This window comes from Stenella coeruleoalba (genome assembly GCF_951394435.1).
Source record: "Stenella coeruleoalba genome assembly, chromosome: 10".
NCBI lineage: Eukaryota > Metazoa > Chordata > Mammalia > Artiodactyla > Delphinidae > Stenella > Stenella coeruleoalba.
The window spans coordinates 33,608,507-33,622,169 of NC_137156.1; the positions used below are offsets into that span (position 1 = coordinate 33,608,507).

Here is a 13,663-nt window from a genome sequence, read left to right on the forward strand (position 1 = left end):
TATCATATTTTTGTCCCCACCTTCTACCTCCCCTGCATCCAAGACCAAAGCTAAGTAGATGAGTTGTGGGATTGGTTCCGTCTTTGAATGATCGTGTCATCTGTTCAGTTTAAATAGGAAGGGTCTCTGATCTGACTTCCCACTTTGTAGGAGCATTAGATTTATTGCCCACCCAACACGTGGCCCCTGAAATGGTAATTCTAGGTCACCCACAAAAGAAGCAGAATAAAAAGATGAGTGACACGAGTGTTTATGAACTGGCTCCTACATATAAAGTCCCAGTCCCGGGAGCCACTCACAGACTCTATGGCCTTCAACTGGCCTCAATGTCACTCACCAGTCCTTTTCCTTCTATACCAGAATCATTATTTTAAGGCAAGAATGGGAGGACTTGAGGACATGATGACCCAGATCCAAGCAGAAGAAGTGTGGAATGGCAGAAGGTTGAGCTGCTCTTCTTGTCCAGCCCTCAGGCAGTCCAAGAGCCTTCCAGTCATCTCTGAGCCAGTTGGGCTCCCAGGCAGCTGTCACCCTTGCCCTTGAATGGGAAAGAGTAGAAGGGGCCAAGCCCAAATGTGTCCCCACAGATGCATTTCTCACTGGGACAGTGGCAGAGCTGAGGACAGCTCCTTACTACTCTTTGCTCAAAGGGAGATGTCTTCTGTCCTTGCCTGCATTTCGGCGCCTCTTTCGACTCAAGAAGCTCTCTAGCTTCTTGCTTCGTTTCAGCTCCTTGAACTTCTCAGCTAGGACCAACTGGCGCTGCTCAGCTAGAGGACAAGGAGAAAGAAAGCCGGTAAGCAAAGGAGGAAGTTCGCTTCTTTCCCTTTCCCCAGGTCAGTAATTCTCAACCACTATGCAGTGATATGTGACTCATCTGGAGTTCACCGGTGTGTGTAAGCAAGCTGACTTCTATGAATCTGCTCCTTCTCAATTCAACCAACTACGAGCTCCTTCTCTGCGCCCTACCCACATATGTGGGGGTGGGACAGAGATAAAAACAATACTCCCTGCCCATGGTCATTAGGGATACAAGAATGGTTACAAACAACAACTCCCTACTATTTCTACTTTCCTCCAACTTACCATGGGATCCAGCCTTCATGCCTCCCTTAGGGAGCTCATGGACCCCTAACGCAGTATCCTGCCTCTATGGCCACCCAACCCCTGTTCCTGTAACTAGCCTGTCATAGCTGTGTACCACTCACATTTCTTCAGGAAGTATGGCCGATGGCCCTGCTGGGCCTGAGCCCGCCGCTCCTGCTTCAGAGCCAGGTGCAGCTCCTGCTGCCGCTTCCGTTCCTGCTGTGCCATTTCTTGCTGCTCCTGAGGAGCAAAGATGAGATCGGTGAGACAGGTGAATAGCGGGGACTGTGAATCACCTCCTGCCTTGACCTGCTCTCACCTTCCTCCCCCGTATTCTGACTTACTCACCATTTGCTGAAGCAGCTGCTGCAGTTTCTCACGCTCCTCCCCTGAACGGCGCTTCTTCAGCTGCTTTTTCACAAGCTCCACGTTGGAAAATGAGTATGACAGTTAGCATTCTGTAAATGTTAGGTGAAACTCTGTGCCAAGCATTATTCTAAGAGGTTCGCATATGTTGTTAACTCACATAAACACTACGAGATAGGAATTATCTGTGATAAGGAAACTGAAGCTAAAAGAGGTTAACTAACTTGTCAATGATCACACAGCTAGTAAATTGACACGCCCTGCTCCCCTCTGCCCGACTCTCTGACCTATGCTCTAGTCTCACCACTTGGAATCCCCACAGACCAATCTCACGTTACTCACATCTTTCTCTCTGGCTCGGATGTCATTTAGGAATTGATACGTTTTATCAAACACCTCAGGATTATATTCCCCTGACAGATCGTCAAAGCGGGGGTCCCGGGCTACCTTTGGAGCGAACAGAGAGAATATAAAAGAACTGTTCAGTCTCCTTTCACTGAGAAAGAGCTTACTGGCTCCTCCTCACCTTCTTACTGACGGGAACAACTTGACGCAAAAATGGCACCCGGACCTTGGCTGACATTTCCAGAGGCCTATGGAGAAATTAAACAGGTCAAGGGAACTCCAGTCTTGTCAAAGGCCTCCCACCTGCCACCCAAGAAAGCAGACACCTACTCAAGGTCCCAGCTATCCTCCAACTCCTGGGGCAGGCCTTGCTCCTCACCTGTGTTTATCTGCAACACATGCTTTTTGGACAGGTGGTCTGGAACTTTGCTTCTTAGTGCTGTTTCCAGTTACCAATTGTTTGTACGTCTTAGTGCCCACTTGGCTCTGCAATTCTAACAGCTCCTCAAATGACATGTGAGATGTGCCTGTGAAAGGTAGGTGGGGGTGGGAGGGAACCGCAACTCAGCTCAGCATCTGCCACTGCTGCAAAGGTGCCACCCCATCTTCATTCTTCATAGGTAACTGATCCTTTCCAACATCCCCTTCAGACCAACCACTGCAGGTCCTGGGCAGCACAGCTTATAACGGCGCTACACTGACACCTAACTCCCCATCGGTTCCAGGTACCTGGGGCCTCATGTTGCTAAAGAAGGTGTATATGTAAGGCTCTTTTAAATCACTCCTTCACAGGTTTCCCCATAAGGACCTCTGTCTCCCTTGCTCAGCTACCATCGCCATTATTCTGGTTCAGGATACGCTCAGCACCTCTCACCTCAATCAGTACTCTAGCCTCCTCACTGCTCTCCCAACCTCCAGTCTCACTCCTCTCAAAGCTATGCTCCCCACTTCAGCCTGGGAGAGGCATCTGAAAAGCAAAACCTGGGGAGGGGGTAAATTGGGAGATTGGGATTGACATATACACACTACTATTGATATATATAAAACAGACAACTAATAAGGACCTACTGTAGCACAGGGAACTCTACTCAATACTCTATAATGACCTATATGGGAAAAGAATCTAAAAAAGTGGATAGGACTTCCCTGGTGGCACAGTGGTTAAGAATCCGCCTGCCAATGCAGGGAACACGGGTTTGATCCTGGTCTGGGAAGATCCCACATGCTGCGGAGCAACTAAGTCCGTGTGCCATAACTACTGAAGCCCGCGCCTGGAGCCCATGCTCCGCGACAACAGAAGCCACCGCAATGAGAAGCCCGCGCACCACAACGAAGAGTAGCCCCCACTCACCGCAACTAGAGAAAAGCCCACGTACAGCAACGAAGACCCAACACAGCCAAAAATAATATAAAATAAAAAAATAAGAGTGGATATATGCATAACTGATTCACTTTGCTGTACACCTGAAACTAACACATTGTAAATCAACCATACTCCAATAAAAATTTTTTTAAAAAAGGAAACTGGCCTTCCCTGGTGGCACAGTGGTTGAGAGTCCGCCTGCCGATGCAGGGGACACGGGTTCGTGCCCCGGTCCGGGAGGATCCCACATGCCGCGGAGCGGCTGGGCCCGTGAGCCATGGCCGCTGAGCCTGCGCGTCCGGAGCCTGTGCTCTGCAATGGGAGAGGCCGCAGCAGTGAGAGGCCCGCGTACCGCAAAAAAAAAAAAAAAGGAAACTACTTCAGACCTGAAGTTTTCACTTTAAGTTCTTTAATAAAATAACTTTCTCTTTCCAAAAAAAAAAAGAAAAAGGCAAATCTGATCTTATCACTCCCACCTCATTTCCACATACATATCCTACACGTTATGTCACTCCAGAACTCAAAACTCCCCAATGGCTTCCATCTTGCTCAGAAGAAAAGCTCTAGGCTTTGTAATAGCCTGAAGACCCCATGTGACCTAGCCCGGGTTTTGGCTCTAATCTCATCTCCTACCATCTCCTCCTTCCTACTCCTCTCCAGTCAACTGGCCTCCAAGCAGTTCCTAAGCAGGAAGGTATGCTCCCACCTCAGTTCCTTTGCACCGGACTTTGCTTGGAACACTTCCTCCAGTTGTACTGCTTGCTCCCTCACCTCCTTCAAACGGTTTCTCAAATGTCACCTACCCAGTGAGGCCTTCTGTGATTACATAAAACTGTAACCCCTCCCCTGCGTTCTCTTCAAAGCTCTTATCACCTTTTTCAAAAAATTTACCCTTTAAAAATCTGCAATTCCGTGTTTTATTGTCTTTTATTAATTTGCTTGGTTTTTTTAACCCCTAAAAGGTAACCTTCATGAGGACAGTGTTCTGCTGCTTTATCTACTACTGTATCTCCAGCATCTAGAACTGTGCCTGCACACAACAGATGCTCAACAATGTTGGCAAAATTTGTTGAATCCTCACCTACTAAGCCTTCTCCAACAATCCATCCCCCTTCCTGACTCTGCTTTTGAACAGAACGTTTCCTCCCCTGCGAAAAACCCTCTTCGCCCTTTAAAAAACTGCTCAGGATGGTCTAATCCAGGAAGCATTCTCTCTCACTCCCCACTTTCCAGTGCGTTGGGGGGGAGCTCCCGGTGTTCGCATCTTTCAGAGAACTTAGTCTCACGGTCACGGCGTCTCCAGGCTCCGAGCCCGCCCCACACGCGGTGCCACTGGCCCCTCACCCCGCCTCCGCGGCTGCCCCTCGGCCCGGCGCCGTCCCCTCACCCTTCTGCAGGTCCCCGGGCCCCAGGCCCCCGCCGTCCCGAGACCCGCGAGGAGTTCCGGAGGCCGCCCATTCCCGGGAGTTTGCAGTCAGCATCCGCTCGCGCAGCGCGCCGAAGACTAATGGCGCTACTTCCGCTCCGGCGGCGGCCGCTCCGCCCCACTCCTTCCGGCATCTCCGGCAGGCCGAGTCCGCGAGGTTTGGTGACAATAGAGCAGATCCCGTCCAGCGCCGGGCGGGCCGCTGGTGGGCGGCCGGGGAGCCCTCTCTGGGCGGAAAAGGGCGCCCACCGTAAATAACGTTGCCCCCTCCCTTTTGTCGCTTGGCGCTGCACTCCGCGCCGAAGAGAAACTCCGGCCAGTCCGTGGCGGTATTTGGTTTCCTAATGCTCTTGGCTGAGAAGCCAGAACCTCAGCACCCTGGCCCCACTGCAAACTCCTGCCGTCCCTTGCCTATTCCACACAAAAGAGAGCACACGTTTGGAGACTTTCAATTCATTTTTATAAAATGTGAGCTGGCTGAGAGCGTCAGGGTACAGCAACAGCTCAAGGAACGGTAGGATTATCTGCTGGTCCTCCCCTCCCCAGGTCAGGGAGAAGGAGATTTCATGCCAACAACTGCAACTCCTCTCAGCTCCCAATCAATGCTCAGGGCTCAAGCAGCGGGAAGAGGTGGAAAGAGGGGTGGGGAGGGGAAGCTCCTGAGGCTGACACTGCTTGCTTCTCCCTCCTCCCCATTCCCTTCGCTTCCCAGCAGAGCATGGCTGACCTGGGGCAGAGCAGAGGCCCAGGAGCAGTTGGAGGGAGGTGAATGGGACAGAGCACCAAGGGGAAGGGGCCCTCGGCCCAAGGAGGAAGGGACCTAGCCCTCCCCCCTGCAGCTCCCCACTAAGTTCACAGCACAGAAAACACCTCTAGTCCAACAACTCCATGTGGAGGTATACCAAGTCCAGGGTCCAAAGGGGCAGGCGGGGGAGAGATGGGCAAGGGCAGTGAAGACACCAGCAGGCTCAGGAAGGGAGGCGGCAGAAACTTCCTCCTACCCATGGGAGGAGACAATGGGGCGACTGATATTGCTGTTGGTGGTCATGGCATTCAGCTCCCACCTGGAAGGCCAAAAATGACAGGCAGAAAGGACAGAAGGGGAAGCCTCCACCCCCAAGTCCAGAATTGCTCAAACAAAGCAATGAACACACCAGTGCCTTCAACTTCCTAAAGCTCAACCACCCACGGCCACCTCTTCCTTACAGCCCTATGAGGGTTAACAATCAGGTCTCCACCCACCACCAAATCCACTACCACCCACTAGTCCCCCTGCAAGCTCATGTGGACTTCCTGTTTATGTTTACATATTGATATTCTTGTGCCCAACACCTGGAGAAAAACGTTTGTGTATACATCTCAATAAACTTCCCAACCTACCTTTCCTCCTCTGCTGAGATCCAACCAGGATGCCCCTCCCCCCCACCAGGAATGTCGGTTTTTGCTCTCAACTCTCATCCTTTTAAGGCCCTGATTCAGCTCTCCTATCCTCCCTGAGGCCTTCCCCAGCCATCCCACCATATTAAAATTAAATTCCTCTCTTTTTGACAACTGTCATTCTACGAAGTACCTCCTTATGCCAAGGCTCTACTCTACTTGGTACTAGGCACTTGCACATGTGTTCATCTTGGGCCAGCCTGGGATCCATCTGTTCAGCCTTGTATACTCTATCACCAAATACTGAACACACAGACCCTCAGCAAGTAAGTATTAAGCTGAACTGAATCAAGGAGAGGAAAGTGTCGCAGAATGACCCAGAAGGGCACAATTATACACAAGATAACTTTCAGTGCTTGATTTAGACCTAAGAATGGAATTCATAAGGGAAGGAGCTAGGAAGGACCTCCCTTAATTCTGGAATTAATGTGATCCAGAGGCTCCTAAACTTGTTTTTTTCTCCACAGCTAGGTTCTAAGATTTAATCAAACTTTCTCAGCATATTAACAAAAATAACTGTATAAGCTCAGGAATTAGGAAGTGATGCCTGAGAGCTTGGTTTGAAAACTGGACATTTTTTCCATAAAACTTACCCAGCTGACAGTTTTATATTTCCTTCTAGCTCCCTCTCCACAAGTATACTACAGAACAAAATCTTCTCTCTCCTGCACACTGAGACCAAGCCAATCAGGTCACGCGCCTGTGCTGCCCACTCACCCTCAACCAGCCCCTCCTTTCCAACCATTCACTGTACCTGATGTCATGGGGCAAACAGGACTGGTCCAGGTTATACTGAATCACAGCCAGTTTGCACAGGGTCTTCAGACTAGGGCCTTTAAAGGAGGAGTGGGGGAGAGGGAGATGGTCAAAGCCGAGGAAAGGGTCCAGTCCTGGATATCACCACCCAAAGACAGGGACCCTGAGGGCAAATGCATTTAGGGAATAAGTGTACTTACTAAAGTCCAAAATGTGTAAGTCAGAATGATCTATGAGGTCAAATTCATCTCCCAGGCCTTCCTCAGGAGACGGACTGTAGGGATCAAAAGAGAGATGAAGGAAGGAGCGAAGACTACCCACGAGACCCTCTTGCTCAAATGTCTCCCATGTTAGTCACAGGCTTAGGCCCTTCCTGGAGCCCTCCCCTCTCTCCTCCTAACCTGGTACCCCCAAAGAGGACAATCTTGTCACCAACAATACAGCAGCACTGGCGCCGGCGGGGACATGGCCCCTTCCCCTTCGGTTCAATCTTTTTCCAGGTAAACGACACTAAGGAGAAGTTTAAATGGAGGTTCAACACCTGCTAGCCCAGATATCCTCTCCACTCCCGCCCCTCACCCACTCAGGATTATTCTTTTCTTTTCCACGCCCCCTCAATTGCTCCCTGTTCCTCCCTTAAAGGCAGTGCTCTTTACCAGGGTTAAACTTCCAGAGGTCATGGAAGTGCCGGTTCAGCCTTGCATTATAGCCACCAAAAATGTACAGCTCCCCATTGTAGCCAACTGGAAGGAGAGAGGAATGTCAAGAATGTAGGGGCAATGGGGGGACGGGGACTCGGCAGGGACCTAACAGACACTCACAGGCTGAGTGGCTCCGGCGCCCCTCAGGCAGCACTGGGGTGGGTGGACAGTCCAGCCAGGCCTCAGTCCTCGTGTCAAAGACACGGATGCGGTTGCAGTAAATCTCATTGTTGGAATGGAATGGCCCAAAACGGTCTGCACGGCCCCCAAAGACATACATGTGACTGCCCAGCATTGTGGCCGAGTGGAAGTCCCTCCAGCGTGCAGGGTTGCCCTGGGCAGGAGCAGAGATGGGAGGGGGAGGGGTCAGCTTTCACTGTTTGAGCTCCCTATGGTTCCTTAAATTGAGGGTGGGGATCTGGGAGAGAGCAAGAAGGGCCAACCTTTGTACAGATCAGGGTCCATGTCATGGTGCTGGTATCCAGCTTGTGAATGTCATTGGAAAAGCAGTCCGCCTGACAAGGAAGAGAAAGGAAGTGAAGGAAGGAATAAAAGAGAGGAGCAGGGGTCACTCTCCGACCCTCCGTCCCTCCCACCTCAGAACCTGCAAGCAAACCAAAGCTTCCCATTCCACTACTTTCAATTCCCCTTCCTCCTTCTCATTCCCACCCTAGGGAAACCTCTAGTTTCTTCCCAGACCTACCAGCTGCTCGTAGCCCCCGAAAATGTACATGGTCTTGCCCAGGACACAAGCCGAATGTCCATCCCGGGCCCCAGGAACTGTTCCTGCCACTCGGGGTGTGGACCATTTGTGAGTATCTGAAGGAGGGGAGAGGGTGGGCCCAGTAAGCAAGCTGGTGCTCCCTCCTCGACTCTGGGGCACCTTATTCCCAGCCCCCCTCAGCCCACACCTCCCCCAGCCCCGCGAGGCACCATTTGGCAGAACACAGCCTCCAGAGACTCATACTCACTGACGTCAAAGGCATAGAGCACATTGCAGGCCCCTTCGGTGTCATTCCGCCCACCCCAAAGGAAGACTGTGTCGTCGATGAGGACGGTGGAGTGTCCATACCGCATGTAGGGTACCACGGGAGCCTGCCCGCGGGTGGCGGGCCTCACTGGGGGCAGCTTTGTCCAACGCAAGGACACTGTGGGCACAGCTCTGCTCAGCCCTGGGAACCTCTCTTCAGGTCGTCCACATTTTCCCAAACCACATGTTAGTTTCCCCCACCCCCTCTGGCCGTGGGGGCCACCATCAAACCTCACTCAGCCACCCACTGTCCTCCCCGATGTGAGCACCCAGGGATGATCCCTGAGTTAGCTTACCTGCATTGAAAATGTGCACATCAATCTGACGCAGCGTCTCATAGTCTTCACCAGAGCAGTAACCCCCGAAGGAGTACACCCGGTGTCCGACAGCCACTGCAGCATGGTTCACCCTGCGGGGCCCGCCCTCCAGGTGCACCGTCCACCGTAACATCCCCTGGGCCACTGGTTACAGCAACATGCCCCCCCGGCACGGCCTGCTGCCTCTGCTACCTGCACACAAGTTAGGTCCAGGGGCTCCTCAGGCAAAGCCTTTGCCTGGTTCACCGAGACTCTGCCCAGGACTAGCCTTGCCTCTAAGTGTCACCCTGGTGGCCCTCCCACACCACCCCTCCACAGCTCAGGTGGCTGGCTCTGCTCCAGGGGAGCTGCTGAGGTCAGGAAGCTAGCCCTGGCCCTGTGTTCTCCAACAGCAAAGGGTGGGGCCACTCTGACCTGACTGCCAGCTCAGACTGCTGATCAAGGGCTCAACGTGGTCGTCCCCTACTCATGGCGGCTGCACCCTGTCACTGGCTTGGCCCAAGCTCCAAGCCCCCTTCAAAGGTCAGTGAGCTCTCTTGTCTTTCTGACTCTGCTCTGCTTACTGCCACCTCTCTAAGAATCTCTGTGCTCTTTGAGGTGGGGAGAGGGATCTCAAAATACTCAGAGCTATTAATAGCCCAGCCAACCCCAGACAGTCCACTGAAAGCTGGCATGAGTGCCTCCAAGCAGAAAAGCTTTTAGGCTTTTAGAGTGGAACAGTTCCTCTATCCAGGATGGGGTGGGACTGATCCCTGACAGGGACCTTCATGGATGATTAGCCCCTCATAGGGGGCTCTTGTCAAACAGAGCTGTTGTCATCGGGGTCACCCAGGGCCCCTCACAGGCAGGAGGAGTTCCTTTGACAGCTGTGCCTGGCATGCTGCCAAGAACTTAAGCCAGAAAGGTATGTGTGTGCTGGGGATTGAGGGGGTAGGGTTTTCTCCTCTTGCCACTTGCCCAACCTAGCCATTGTGGTAGAGAACGAGCTATTTCCAGCAGCTCTTCTCCCACTTGGGTCTCTGAAAGGGGACAGGGGTGGGGGTGTGCACTGGAAAGGGAAAGGAAAGCAAAATGCCCTTGGGCAGGACAAGAAAAAGACCCAGGGATGAGAGATCATGGTCTCTTAAAGACAACCCGCTAACCTAGTGATAATGGGTACATCTGAAGGCTCTGTCAGGCAAATCCTGCAGCTGGCACTGCCTGCTCTGGCAGGCACCTGCTGGGTTTGGGTAGATCATCTGCTCCCTGTTCAAGAAGCCCTGGCAGAAGGGAAAAAAAAAAAAAAAAAGAAGCCCTGGCAGAAGGAAGAGCCAGGCAGAATCTCAGGTAAAGAAAAAGCTCAAGTAAGGGAGGCCCCTCGCAAGAAAGACACACTGGTTTCAGCTGGCTTTTGCCAGCCCTCCTGCCCCTGCCCAGCCTCCCTCAACCCCCAACCCCATGCTTTAAATAGCCACTCTGCCAAACCTGAAATAGCCCCTCAGGAAACCACTCTCACTTCATTACTCCTGTCCTCAATCCAAAAGCTCTTGGATCTGGGCTTGTAAGGACAGATAGGAAGGAGGTTGAAGAGCTTAAGAACCGGAGTCCATCTTCCCTCATAGCTTCCACTCCCCACTTCAGCTATATCAAGGTAAAGCAAAGAATTCAGAGGACAAGAGAGAAGCAATTCTATCCAAAGGTGGAGAAAAAAACCTTAGCTTCTCCTCCAAAAAAAAAAAAACAACTCAAGCTCGTGAAGAACAAGCCCCCAGGGTCTCAGGGGCTCCTCTTATCCCTGGGTCTCTCCCATCCTCCATCACTGCCGCATCCTCAAGCTTCTTCAATTCCCTTCATGTACCTATCCCCCTTGCTATTCTCTTGCAATTTTCATTCCCCGTTTCTGGCCCTTTTTGATCTCCTGAGAGCTTTGCCGTTTTCTCCTTCTTCCTTCTCCCACAACTCCAAGCTCCACCCCGACAGCCCTCCATTTTCCCTCTTCCACTAAGGGGAAAAAAGCTAATATCCATTGACCCCTTTCCGCCAGAGATATTCCTCCCTGTATATGACGCTATCCCTTTCGTCTCTCAGTCATCCCAACCTCCCCTCACGCACAACTCCAGACACCCCCGCCCTTTTCTTCCATTATCCTCAGCTTCCCTGTTCTCCTCATAACCCGATCTTCTTTCCAGTTTCCTTTAGTGCCTCCTCCGGCTACCAGGCCTCTCCCACTGGTTTCCTCACCATCCTCCCGGAGCCCTTCTTTCCCCATTAACACTTTCCTTTCCCATCATCCCCCTAGCTCCCTCCCCACCCCCACCTCTTCACTCTCAGGCCCGTCCCCCACGACTCCAGCGCTAACCATGGGCATCCCCAGCCCCTATAGTTCTCCTTGTCCCTCAACCCAACCCGGACTACCTGCCAGGCCGGGCCGGGGCGGGGCCGCGGGTCCTCGCGCTGCCTGCAGCCTAGAACCCGTTGCACGCCAACCGACGACTCGATCCCCAACGAGATAAACACAACCAGGCTCTATGCTTCCGGCGGGCAGCTGTCTGCGAACATGCAGTCAGAGCTAAGTGCCCGAAGCCTACCGGGACTTGTAGTTCATGGGGTTCCGGAGGGACGTCAGGGGCTGAAGAGTGGGCAGGAGCCTGAGGAGATTCTGGGCATGTGCAGATACGTGTCAAAAATCGCGGGGTTGGGCTTCCCTGGTGGCGCAGTGGTTGAGAGTCCGCCTGCCGATGCGGGGCACACGGGTTCGTGCCCCGGTCTGGGAAGATCCCACATGCCGCGGAGCGGCTGGGACCGTGAGCCATGGCTGCTGGGCCTGCGCGTCCGGAGCCTGTGCTCCGCAACGGGAGAGGCCACAACAGTGAGAGGCCCGCGTACCGCAAAAAAAATTAAAAAAATTAAAATTAAAATTAAAATTAAAAAATTTTAAAAAATCGCGGGGTTTACTGGGTAATGTAGTCCTTGGTTGTCCGGGAAGAAGACGGTGGAGGCGGGGCAAGGGGCGGACTCTTCGTCCTCGCTCGCGTCAATCATGAGCGCGCGGCAGGGTTGGAGGACTAGGCACCCCGGCACGTCCTGCCGCGCCGGAAGTGAAGGTGCGAGTTTGGCAGCGGGCTCTGAGCGGGTAAGGCGCGCGGAAACGCCGGCGCCGAGAATCGGTGGGGCGGCTGGGGCCGCCGCAGGTGCGGCCGTTTGAAGGAAGCCTCTGGGACCCGAAGGGCGTTCGTCAGGCGGTACAGAGGGGAACCCCTTGGAGAGGAGAGAAGGGGGCGGGTACGCCTTGTCTAGGGGAGCTTATTTGGCGACCCGGAGTTCCTAAGTGGACTGGGGGGGAGGGGCGTCCTCGAAGGGATGTCTTTTGGGAGGTGGCATGGCCTCTGGCTGGGCTGTTAAGAATTGGCGGAGTAAGGCGGGTGGGCCTCCGTTGAAGATAAGTCGGCTTAAGAGGTGAAGGGCCCAGGAGAGGCTTGGATGGTGGGGAGGGGGGCAGGAAACTTGGGGCGTTTAAATGTTTCGTGACGTAGGAGACCACAAGGAGCTGGATGAGAGGCTGAAGGTGGACTTAATTTCATCTGATCACTATTCTCCTGCCGCCCTGTTCTTGCAGCCCCTGCCCGATGGCAGCAGTAGTTCTAGGGGGAGACACCATGGGTCCTGAACGTATCTTCCCCAATCAGACTGAGGAACTCGGGCCACACCAGGGCCCTACAGAAGGCACTGGGGATTGGAGCAGTGAGGAACCAGAGGAAGAGCAAGAGGAAACGGGGGCAGGACCAGCTGGCTACTCCTACCAGCCCCTGAATCAAGATCCTGAACAAGAGGAGGTGGAGCTGGCACCAGTGGGGGATGGAGAAGATGTAGTTGCTGATATCCAGGATCGGATCCAGGTATGGTGGAGGAGGCATTGTTCCTGAGCAGGTGAAGCTGGAGTCCTTGGACTGGCCCTGAACTGTCGTCTCTGGCTCTGCAGGCCCTGGGGCTTCATTTGCCAGACCCACCATTAGAAAGCGAGGATGAAGATGAGGAGGGAGCTATAGCATCGAGCAACCACAGCTCTATTCCTATGGACCCAGGTAAAAGAGCTCATTCTTTTATTCTGGAATAATAATGGAGGAAGGGAACTGGTTAGTGCCAGTAGAGGGAAGTCACAGGAACACCCTGTTCCTAAAACAAGTTTGTAATCTAAGGTTTTGCAGACTTCAGAATCCAGGTGAAATGCTATTCTTCTAGGCTGGGGGAGGATGGGCAGGCTTGCCTAGGAATAACAGGACAGATTCAGTGACCTCACTAGCCCAAAAGCTCTGGGTTAATTCAACGAACGGGGAGAGGAGCTGGTCTTACTGTTTCTACCCCCTAACTGGTCTGCCTGTGATTTCAGAACACGTGGAGCTGGTGAAAAGGACGATGGCTGGTGTAAGCCTACCTGCGCCAGGGGTTCCTGCCTGGGCTCGGGAGATATCAGATGCCCAGTGGGAAGATGTGGTACAGAAGGCCCTCCAAGCCCGGCAGGCTGCCCCTTCCTGGAAGTGATCACCCTGAGAGGTGCCTTATCTCCCTGCATTCCAGGCCAGAACCAGCACAGGACTGAACACATCCTGGTTGTAATGTCCATCTCCATCCTCCCCATCTCCCTTCCACGTCAAGGCAAATCAGACTTCTTCTCAGAGACCCACTTTATTCAGTTCTGTACATATGGGGACAACGGTCCAAGCCCAACCCACCTTAGCATGTATCACTCTGTGGGGAATAAAGCACCCTATGTACACAGCCAAAAGCTGCACTGCCTGTGCCCCTGGAACCCGGGTCCGGCCCCCCTCCCAGCCCCTCGCCCCTCCAAGGTTCCTGAAA

At 53.1% G+C, this 13,663-nt stretch overlaps 3 protein-coding genes across 8 annotated transcripts; 1 reads left to right on the forward strand and 2 right to left on the reverse strand.

Annotated features, from left to right (window-relative positions):
- Window positions 1-143: 143 nt before the first annotated feature.
- Window positions 144-4,670, reverse strand: RRP36 (ribosomal RNA processing 36). Of its 2 annotated transcripts, XM_079933741.1 has the most exons (8): window positions 4,548-4,632; window positions 2,672-2,778; window positions 2,177-2,324; window positions 1,979-2,045; window positions 1,795-1,899; window positions 1,435-1,509; window positions 1,209-1,326; window positions 144-770 (listed from the first exon to the last, which is right to left on the reverse strand). In XM_079933741.1, exons 3-8 carry the CDS (start codon window positions 2,311-2,313, stop codon window positions 634-636), a joined length of 639 nt encoding a protein of 212 aa, XP_079789867.1. In that variant the 5' UTR covers window positions 2,314-2,324; window positions 2,672-2,778; window positions 4,548-4,632; the 3' UTR covers window positions 144-633. The 2 variants fall into 2 exon arrangements, with proteins under 2 accessions (XP_079789867.1, XP_079789866.1); XM_079933740.1 differs by lacking the exon at window positions 2,672-2,778 and having other exon boundaries at window positions 4,548-4,670.
- Window positions 4,671-5,007: 337 nt separating this feature from the next.
- Window positions 5,008-11,421, reverse strand: KLHDC3 (kelch domain containing 3). Of its 3 annotated transcripts, none has more exons than XM_079934441.1 (12): window positions 11,222-11,421; window positions 9,970-10,086; window positions 8,807-9,019; window positions 8,452-8,628; window positions 8,184-8,299; window positions 7,924-7,995; window positions 7,601-7,814; window positions 7,436-7,522; window positions 7,181-7,289; window positions 6,980-7,053; window positions 6,778-6,856; window positions 5,008-5,650 (listed from the first exon to the last, which is right to left on the reverse strand). In XM_079934441.1, the coding sequence occupies exons 3-12, from the start codon at window positions 8,958-8,960 to the stop codon at window positions 5,584-5,586; spliced, it is 1,149 nt and encodes a 382-aa protein (XP_079790567.1). In that variant the 5' UTR covers window positions 8,961-9,019; window positions 9,970-10,086; window positions 11,222-11,421; the 3' UTR covers window positions 5,008-5,583. The 3 variants fall into 3 exon arrangements, with proteins under 3 accessions (XP_079790567.1, XP_079790568.1, XP_079790566.1); XM_079934442.1 differs by lacking the exon at window positions 11,222-11,421 and adding an exon at window positions 10,292-10,835; XM_079934440.1 differs by lacking the exon at window positions 9,970-10,086.
- Window positions 11,422-11,838: 417 nt separating this feature from the next.
- MEA1 (male-enhanced antigen 1) lies at window positions 11,839-13,531 on the forward strand. 3 transcript variants are annotated; one of them, XM_079934444.1, is made up of 4 exons: window positions 11,839-11,939; window positions 12,423-12,702; window positions 12,786-12,888; window positions 13,194-13,531. In XM_079934444.1, the coding sequence occupies exons 2-4, from the start codon at window positions 12,433-12,435 to the stop codon at window positions 13,343-13,345; spliced, it is 525 nt and encodes a 174-aa protein (XP_079790570.1). In that variant the 5' UTR covers window positions 11,839-11,939; window positions 12,423-12,432; the 3' UTR covers window positions 13,346-13,531. The 3 variants fall into 3 exon arrangements, with proteins under 3 accessions (XP_079790570.1, XP_079790571.1, XP_079790569.1); XM_079934445.1 differs by having other exon boundaries at window positions 11,887-11,910; XM_079934443.1 differs by having other exon boundaries at window positions 11,911-12,048.
- Window positions 13,532-13,663: the final 132 nt, after the last annotated feature.